Source organism: Protopterus annectens, chromosome 12.part0, assembly GCF_019279795.1.
Source record: "Protopterus annectens isolate FY-2018-M chromosome 12.part0, PAN1.0, whole genome shotgun sequence".
Taxonomy (NCBI): Eukaryota; Metazoa; Chordata; order Ceratodontiformes; family Protopteridae; genus Protopterus; species Protopterus annectens.
The window spans coordinates 995,490,815-995,500,692 of record NC_056746.1 but is presented as its reverse complement, the minus strand read 5'-3'; the positions used below and the strand labels follow the sequence as shown (position 1 = coordinate 995,500,692).

The 9,878-nt window shown below is 39.1% G+C and overlaps 1 protein-coding gene across 1 annotated transcript; it reads right to left on the bottom strand.

Annotated features, from left to right (window-relative positions):
* Window positions 1-1,000: 1,000 nt before the first annotated feature.
* LOC122816241 (cilia- and flagella-associated protein 251-like) lies at window positions 1,001-5,087 on the bottom strand. The gene is made up of 2 exons (XM_044088983.1): window positions 5,013-5,087; window positions 1,001-4,269 (listed from the first exon to the last, which is right to left on the bottom strand). The coding sequence occupies exons 1-2, from the start codon at window positions 5,085-5,087 to the stop codon at window positions 2,671-2,673; spliced, it is 1,674 nt and encodes a 557-aa protein (XP_043944918.1). The 3' UTR covers window positions 1,001-2,670.
* Between the last annotated feature and the right edge of the window lie 4,791 nt (window positions 5,088-9,878).

The window sequence follows — 9,878 nt, the reverse complement described above, 5'->3', positions numbered from 1 at the left end:
AATTTTCACCACATCACCCAAACCCTTACTTTTTATATTTATTCAAGGTTATTCCCATTTTTTTAAACATACATTCAAACAAACCAAAATTTCTGTCATCTATATTTTGTTCTTAACAACTACCACTGTATCATCTGTGTTTGTCAAAATTACAGTGGGATCACTACCTCGTTATGCATCACTTATCGAGCAGCTTTCATTTTGTATGTTACTTCACTCACTGTCACATGCATTACCAGTGCAAACAATATTTCAAATGGGACATCCTTGTCTTATACCACACTTCATGAATATTTCTTTACTCAGCCATACATTCACTAACACACTCACTCTATTATTTTGATAGGCTGTCATACACATTCTTCTAACACTATTATATGTCACTATAACATCCCACAAAGCATGATGCCCTTCTGTATCAAAGGCTTTACTAATGTCACCTACCATAAGCTTTACATTCTCCCTTTTATTTATAATGTCATCCGCAGTTTCTCTCACAACCAGTAACAATTCTTGAGATCCCTTCCCTGTTAAACTATATATACACTTTATTCCATAATACTCATTGTCCTTTCCCTCCATTTCCTCTGTATTATTCTCATAACAAGGTAATAATCTGTGTTATTTAATGTGATGGGTCTCCAATTTTTTATTTCATTTTTCTCATCTTTTCTTACATGTAAATTTTAATATCCTGCTATATAACCCTTTATAAACAAATCCTACCTTCAATCATCCATTCAGTTGTTGTTTGTCTTTTCGTGGTTAGGGGTCATCACAGTGGAACTCCGATCCGCTAATGATTAGCAGTAGATTTTTATGGTGCCAAGTTGCCAGCCACCCAGTGCCTAACCTTCGGTGAAGGCACGCCCATTCACGCATGTCTTTTGGAGGCCACTTGACCATGAGGAGGACATGCAGACTCCACACAGAAGGCACTCCAGCTGAGAATTGAACCGGAGAACCTCTTGCTGTGAGGCAACAATGCTACCGCTGTACCACAGTGGTTCAATCATCCATTCAGTACATTTACAAACTACTTTCTTTGCCAATCCATTAATTTCTTATACATTCCATACCATATACCATCCAGACGTTTATACTGAACAAACATCTACTTTTTAAGTACTTCATCCAATTCACTAATAGTAATTTATTTTTTCAAATTCTTCTTTTACTCATTCTGGAATATTTTTACTTCCAACTCACTCTCTCTCTCTTGATTTCCTTCTTTTTACACTTATACATATTCTCCACAAGCTGTACTGCAATATTTGTAATTTGCTCTTGTGTTCTTTTTACCTCTCCTTTTGCATTTTTCATTTCCCTAGTTATATTAATTTCCTCCTTTACTATTTTACCCAAATATACAGGTGCCTCCTTTCTTCTCCCTTGTAAATAAATAACTCTGCCAAAAACAATAGTGCCTTAACGTTTTCTTAATTTCGTTTATGTATTTCTTGTTTCCATATCATAATACTATTTTGTGTTGTGCTCTAAATTCTTTAATGCATTTCTGTACATTTTCAGATACTTCACTTTCTCTTCCTTTCTTACATCATCCTGCCATTGGAAAAAAAACCTTTTTATACTTCTTTTTATATTTGATCCACCACTCGTACTGTTTTTATAGAAGTCTTTCATGGTTATATGCTCCTTCCTTAACTGCAATCCTTCCCACCCACCCCCAATCTCATCCCATAATTTCTCATTTATTCTTTTTATTCCCTTTCATATTTTAATATACTCTCTTTCTTCTATCACCTCCATCTATAATGCTAAAGGGTCTGAAAAACCCGTCACAACTGTATCTGATACACCCAAGCCTTCCAATACAAAACAGTCAATTTCAAATCCAAATGCACCCACCCTCTATAAGCCCATTGACTTTCATTCCACACCACTAATTTACCACATTTTATCACTTCCTGTATTTTTTTAACATCTTTCCCTTTCTTTTTACATTTCTCCTTACATCACAGTTACGGTCCCTTGCAATTAAAAGTTTTACATTAACCACTAAGTAGTCTAATTTTTAATTAAACAGATTCTCTCTTTCCTTGCTAGTTATATATGCATATAATGCTATAATTGTATAAACATGTTCTCTCTACCTCATATCCACAACAGTTAACCTTCCCATCCTTACCAGTGTTAGATCAAGTATTTTATTGTTTCGTTTCACAACACAGCCACTCCAGAATGATATTCACTTCCTATATTTCCACCACACATTTTTTTCTGTTTGACGTCTTTCTTCACTTGTCAGGAATCATACATCTTCTAACAGAATAACATCCAAATCACATTTAGCCATCCAGTATCCCTATCCATCTTACAGTGTTAATAATACTGTTTCATTTACTAAATGTACTCTAAATTTGTTGCTTTTCCTTCTTTTTAAGTTTAGGGGAAATGTTTTTATATTTTCATTTTCTTGTTTTTATTCTTTTCCCAATTTCATATTTTTCTGTGTTTATGTACAAGTAATCATTTACCCTCAAAATCAAAAATTTCATGGGATAGAACTTCAAACAAATTATTAGTATCATTCCCTTCTCCTGACCTCTTTTCCTACATGCACTCATTCTCTTCATTCCCCCCCATATTTTTCTTCTACTACAGCTTCTTCTTCACCTCTTTCATCCTCTCCCTCAGCCTCTTGTTATCCTACCTTGTGTATGGTTTCACCCTCTCCCTCAGCCTCTTGTTGTCCTTCCTTGTGTATGTTTTCACCCTCTTGTTGTCCTTCCTTGTGTATGGTTTCAACCTCTCTCCCAACCTCCTGTTCTCCTTCCTTGTGTATGTTTTCACCCTCTCCCTCAGCCTCTTGTTGTCCTTCCTTGTGTATGTTTTCACCCTCTCCCTCAGCCTCTTGTTGTCCTTCCTTGTGTAGGTTTTCATCCTCTCTCTCAGCCTCTTGTTGTTCTTCCTTGTGTAGGTTTTCACCCTCTCCCTCAGCCTCTTGTTCTCCTTCCTTGTGTATGTTTTCACCCTCTCCCTCGGCCTCTTGTTGTCCTTCCTTGTGTATGTTTTCACCCTCTTCTTCAGCCTCTTGTCCTTCCTGGTGTAAGTTTTCACCCTCTCTCTCAGGCTCTTGTTGTCCTTCCTTGTGTAGGTTTTCACCCTCTCCCTCGGCCTCTTGTTGTCCTTCCTTGTGTAGGTTTCACCCTCTCCCTCAGCCTCTTGTTCTCCTTCCTTGTGTAGGTTTTCACCCTCTTCTTCAGCCTCTTGTTCTTCCTTGTGTAGGTTTTCATCCTCTCTCTCAGCCTCTTGTTGTCCTTGCTTGTGTATGTTTTCACCCTCCCTCCCAACCTCCTGTTCTCCTTCCTTGTGTATGTTTTCACCCTCTCCCTCAGCCTCTTGTTGTCCTTCCTTGTGTATGTTTTCACCCTCTTCTTCAGCCTCTTGTTCTTCCTTGTGTAGGTTTTCATCCTCTCCCTCAGCCTCTTGTTCTCCTTCCTTGTGTATGTTTTCACCCTCTCCCTCAGCCTCTTGTTCTCCTTCCTTGTGTATGTTTTCACCCTCTCCCTTGGCCTCTTGTTGTCCTTCCTTGTGTATGTTTTCACCCCCTTCTTCAGCCTCTTGTCCTTCCTGGTGTAGGTTTTCACCCTCTCTCTCAGGCTGTTGTTGTCCTTCCTTGTGTAGGTTTTCGCCCTCTCCCTCGGTCTCTTGTTGTCCTTCCTTGTGTAGGTTTTCACCCTCTCCCTCAGCCTCTTGTTGTCCTTGCTTGTGTATGTTTCCACCCTCCCTCCCAACCTCCTGTTCTCCTTCCTTGTGTATGTTTTCACCCTCTCCCTCAGCCTCTTGTTGTCCTTCCTTGTGTATGTTTTCACCCTCTTCTTCAGCCTCTTGTTCTTCCTTGTGTATGTTTTCACCCTCTTGTTCTCCTTCCTTGTGTATGTTTTCACCCTCTCCCTCAGCCTCTTGTTGTCCTTCCTTGTGTATGTTTTCACCCTCTTCTTCAGCCTCTTGTTCTTCCTTGTGTAGGTTTTCACCCTCTCCCTCAGCCTCTTGTTGTCCTTCCTTGTGTATGTTTTCACCCTCTCCCTCCGCCTCTTGTTCTCCCTTCTGTATGTTTTCACCCTCTCCCTCAGCCTCTTGTTGTCCTTCCTTGTGTAGGTTTTCACCCTCTCCCTCCGCCTCTTGTTCTCCTTCCTTGTGTATGTTTTCACCCTCTCCCTCAGCCTCTTGTTGTCCTTCCTTGTGTATGGTTTCTTCCCTTTCCCTCTTGGCAATCCATCCAAAAGTATTCTTTTTTTGCACAATCTATGTTCAGGCGCACACATTCTTGCAGTATGCCCTTTTCCCCTCACACTGGCTACGTTGTACCTTGTGACAATCATGAATTGATGAGAAATGACCCCACAAAAGAAACACGATTTAGTATAACCAGCATATCTTAATGTCCCTCTATGACTAGCTACAAAAATAATACTGGTCAAGTGCTTCATCATGCTGTTTTCACATTTCAAAACAAATTCCAACCTCCTCCATTCCATACGTTTCTTTCATCTCTAACTTTTACAATATTATCAACAGTTTCACACTAACTTTGCATAATTTTTTAATGCAGTCTTCTTCCAGGTCATCAGTTCTAAACTGCAAAGTAACGTCTTTTAACATTTAAGTAACTACCAGAAAACAAATAATTGTTCCAGTGATAAATGTCCTTTTTTGTTACACAGTTCCAGAAAGTTTATCATCAATTTATCAGTTTCAAATGTTAAATCATAAAAGATCTATCTCAATATGCATTAAGGACTGAAATTCCTAAGTTTTAAAACCCAGAACCGTTACCAAATTGTCCCACGTAATGTCTGTCTGTTACAGTATCATTTTTTGTTCTTATTCTCTTCTTTTTAAATTCAGTTTTACTTACAGTTTGTTGCTCCTCTCCTTTTCTGCACATGTTTTAGTTACTCCATTATCTGCTGTCACAAAATCAGACCCTTCTCAGTTTGTTGTTGCTTTCCTCTTTTACTTTTTGTCACTGCTGAGAAAGTTTTTACTGCTGCATTCTCTGCTACCACTTCAACTGGTTCCTTTTTCACATTATCTGCACTTCTGAAAAAGTTATCAGCCATGTCACCTCATGAAACTGCAGAACTGACACCTGGATCATCCTGCTTGAATATTTTGAACAGAACATCATCTGCAAGCCCTCCTGACATTAGTTCTGTTATCTGTACCACTTCCACAGACCCAGTTACTTCTTTCTCCAAGCGGACAGCTAAATGTTGCTTATTTGTAGCATCCACCACACAGGAATCTTTGTTTACATTCTCAAGCACCATATCAAATAAATTCTCACTTTCCATCTCCAAACTCTCCATAGTTTTTCCTGTGTGGCTACTTCCTTTAGGCATCTTCTTTGCTACAGTAGGAGCCATCCAATGCCATCTAGCAGCTCCAAAGAGTAGGGGAAGTTCCCCGATGCCCTGGCCAAATTTTCCCTAGTAATACAAATACCACCTTAGATCTCCCCTGAAAAGAGGCCACTAGCCTAGTGGGACTAATTTGGTCATCAAAAAGATAAATAAAAATAAAATAAAATAAAAAATGGAAGAGTGCTGTTAATATGAGATATTTACACTGAGGGTAAATGGAACAGTGGTGTTAGTAATAAAAATGTTAACTATAAGGGTATTGGAGTAGGATTGTTCAAAATACACGATATTAACTCCACGGAGTACCAGGACAAGGCTGTAGAAATGCAGGAAGAAAACTCTGTGGGGTAAATGAGAAAGTGATGTTAGTGGTAGAAGAAGTTAACTCCAAGGTGTATATAAATTAGGGTTTTTATTAATACAGGGAATTCATTCAGATGGTGTAAATAGACCAGTGATGTTAGTAATCTGAGACACTAACTGTGTGGGGTTGAATGGGAGACTGATATAAGTTATACAGGTAATTAACTCTGAAGGGGTAATTTAATTAAGTTCTTTGATATACAGGAGGTTATATTTCTGATTAGGTAAATGGGAAAGTACTGTTAGCAGTACAGGAGATTATTTTTGCAGGGTAAATTGAGTAGTGTTGTTAGTAATACAGGAGGTTATCACTGGGGAATGGGACAGTGCTCGATAATACAGGAGCTTAACTCTGATTAAGTAAATGGGAAAGGACTGTTAGTAATACTGGAGATTAACTCTTATAGGGTAAATGGATCAGTGTTGCTAGCAATATAGGAGGTTATCTTTGGTGGAATGGGACAATGGTGTTGGTAACATAAGAGGTTACCTCTGATGAGTAAATGGAACAATGTAGCTAGTAATGCAGGAGATTATTTCTGGGGGAAAATGGGACAGTGCAGTCAGTAATGGAGGATGTTAACTCCAGGGGGTAAATGGGACAGTGCAGTTAGTAATGCAGGAGGTTAACTCTGAGGGTAAATTGATAATGGATAAAAATGGTCCAGTTTGGACCAGTTATTAATGCAGCAAAAAGGAAAGGAAAGGAAAGAAAAATAAATGCATTAATTAAACTCTTTGACTTTTTGCTTCTTCATCATCCCTCTTGTCTTTCTTTTCAACACTTAAATTGTATTGAAAATTTACAACCTACAAAAACCACAAGTACAGTTCCCAACATTATCTCCTTTTTCATCAGTTCCCTGCAGCAGGTATCACTTTCTCTGCTTGGGATATCCTACCTATACAGTTTAGATGCTCCATTATTTATGGGTCTATGAACTGAGAAAGACACAGTAGATGAGCATGAGGTTTCCAACCACAGTGGTCTGGTGAAGCAGCCTGCTCAAATCAGTCGATATACACATAACTATAATAATAATAAGTAATAACAACTAAGTAAAAATGAATGCCAGACCTTCATGCTGAAGCTCATTTGCATTTAATTGCCATAATGAACTATGTCATACTGCCAACCTGCAGTACTATAAGATACTGTTTAACTAGCTTTTCCTTATTTAGTCTGATTACTCTCAGATTACTTTTAAAGGCCACTCCTCTTTTTTTTCTAAACTACTGGTAGGATTCCTGTGCGTAAATGATTTTTGTAACTATTTCCGTAGCCAGACCACAATAGGCATTGTGCAAAAGTGTTCTAATGGAAATTTATCCCTGAAGTACCTTCCAAATCCATTTCACAGGTTAGTTATCATCCAAGACATCCTTTCAGGTAACAAGAGCTTCCCTCCATCCCACTATGGTGAGCAGTGATGCAGATTATTATTTTTTGTATTATTTCTTGTATACGTTTTTGTATAATCTCTGTATGTGCAGTTCCTGAGCCTCCACTGAAAATGGGTCTTATCCCAGTCGGACTTTCCCGGTAAACAAATGTAAATAAATTATTAGTCAAATGGGATCCAAACCTAGAAGGTTCCCCCTTCACCTCAGATAGGTGCTTGCACATTGGGCAGTACAACATACTCCAAAATCTCCCAAAAAACTATAATTCTGTAATCCCTTTACCTGTACCAGACTAGTCAAAATAATCAATGTCTTCATTGCCGTTTACATTTTTAACATGTTTTTGTTCTTAAAACGAATGTATGTTGTACTGGTTTAAAAGTTTTTGCATAATTTGACTCTGCTCATTTTCTTGCAAAATGTGACTTCCAACCCAAGTATAGGATTAAGCATTTTGCAGACTGTAGTCACAACCTCCTGAAACAGCTGTCTGTCATGTGCACTTAAATTATTTTGTGTGTGTGTGTGTGTGTGTGTGTGTGTGGGGTCTGTATTACGAACGCGAAAAACCATATGAGCGAATACGAAGACGAAACGTATAGCGCGAAGTATGGAAATCCCGAACGTACAAAACCGCGAATTCCGAAATATCGAATTGTTTTGGTTGGCCCGTCTGCGGTATAGCTCCGTTAGGTAAGTGTGCGATAGATAGGACTTTTGTGTTAGGATTTGGGTTAAGGTAAGCATATAGATAGGTAATGTATGTAAGTTTTAGTGTAGTGTTAGAAGTAGGGTTATTTTAAGTGTATGTATGTGTATTCTTTATTTTGTTTGGGTGTATGTCTGTAGGGGAAGTGTGCGGTAGTTACGGACCTTAGGGTTAGGGAGGGGTTAAGGATAGTGCATAGATAGTTGTGTATGCGGGGTTTAGTGTAGTGTTGGAGGTAGGGTTTTGTTAAATGTATGTATGTGGATTATTTATTTTGTTTGGGTGTATGTGTGTAGGGGACTTGTGCGGTAGTTACGGACCTTAGGGTTAGGGAGGAGTTAAGGATAGTCCATAGTTAGTTGTGTATGTGGGGTTTAGTGTAGGGTTAGAGGTAGGGTTTTGGTGCTTTACCTTAGATTAGAAGTAGGGTTTGGTTAGTGTATGTGTGTAGTTATTTTCTTTGGGTAGGTAGTATGTAGCGGGTGGTGGGGTTGGCCGACTATGACAGTTCGATATTTTTTTTTGCAGTTTAGTGCATTCGGGATTTCCGTGGTTCTCGGTATAGGTGACGACGTTTAGGTATTCGGGAGTAGGGTTTTTCGCTTTGGTAATATAGACCTGTGTGTGTGTGTGTGTGTGTGTGTGTGTGTGTGTGTGTGTGTGTGTGTGTGTGTGTGTGTGTGTGTGTGTGTGTGAGTGTGTGTGTTCTTTGCTGAGTCATTTGTTATAATGAGCTCTTTTGATTTGCCTTAGTGGACAAGTGCCACTTGTATGTCCTCTGGATGTGTCTCCTTTGCACGGGACTAAATGATACCCTTCTGTCTGCTGCATATGTTGATTCAAGTAAAGATTCATGGTGACTGCAAGATTATTATAATTAACACTTCAGGTTTTTAAGACTCTAAACTTTGGAATACCATTAAAAAGAGTATTTTTTTTTCAAAACTCAGCTAGTGATCCTCAAAGAATGATAACCATTACTAGTCTTAACTAGCAAAATTGTATAGGTTAACCAAATTAATTTATCTACCTAACTGACAAACAGACCTCTCATAACCAATGGTAACTGACATGTTTCTTAAATATATGTTCAGTCTGGAAAGCCAAGTGCACATGATATTATATTTTTGTAAATTATAAAGAGTTTTATATGGAACTATTGACTTCTGTAATGTCTTGTTTTGTTGACTTGAAATGTGCACATTTTGTCATACTTGTGTATTGTTAGATATATATATTAGGGGGTCTATATTAGATCATCGAAGTTTCAAAACTTCAAATGTTCTAATTTAGACCCCTATTCAGCGAACACTGAAAACAGCGAAGCTACAGAAAACCAAATTTTTTCCTAGGGAAAGAATTTGGTTGTCAGTTTCTGTCACTTCGCTATTTTCAGCGCTGTGGTGGAAACTTACGGGTCGGGTTCAGGTAAGTGTGTGATTGGGTGCAGGTAAGGTGAGTTAGGGTTAGGGCGCAGGTTAGGTATGTGCGCGATTGTGTGGACGTGAGGGTTAGGGCGGGTTAGGTGAGTTAGGGTTATGGCACGGGTCAGGTAAGTGTGCGATTGTCTGGACGTGAGGGTTACGGTGGTGTGGGTGAGTTAGGGTTAGGGCACGGGTGAGATGAGTGTGCAATAGTGACGGACCTTAGGGCTAGGGTTTGCGTTAAGGTAAGTGAATAGTTAGTGGTGTATGTACAGTTTAGTGTAGGATTAGATGTCAGATTTTAGGTGTGTGTGTGTGTGTGTGTGTATTGCTGTTTGTTTGGTGTGCTTGTGTTGTGTGTATGTGTTTTGGAACAGCTAATTTTTTCCCTTGGAAAAAATTCGCTGATGTTCATCGTGCATACAGCTGCAGTAATCACAGTTGGGTTCTCTGCCGTCAGGCGGGTCCTCGGTTGGCCGAATTCCAAAGTCTAGGTCCGGCATCGGTTGTTGTCGCTTTCTCTCCTGACGTCAGTGAGGCCGGAGTATATAAGACACAGCCGACGCCATGTTCTTCAGTCTTTTTTGC

Bases quoted from the DNA above. Each gene is read 5' to 3' on its own strand.
- LOC122816241 (XM_044088983.1), bottom strand. From the start codon at position 5,087: ATGGCTGATAACTTTTTCAGAAGTGCAGATAATGTGAAAAAGGAACCA. The intron at 4,270-5,012 runs GTAAAAACTTTC...GCCTGAACATAG, and splicing joins TGGTAGCAGAGAATGCAGCA to ATTGTGCAAAAAAAGAATAC.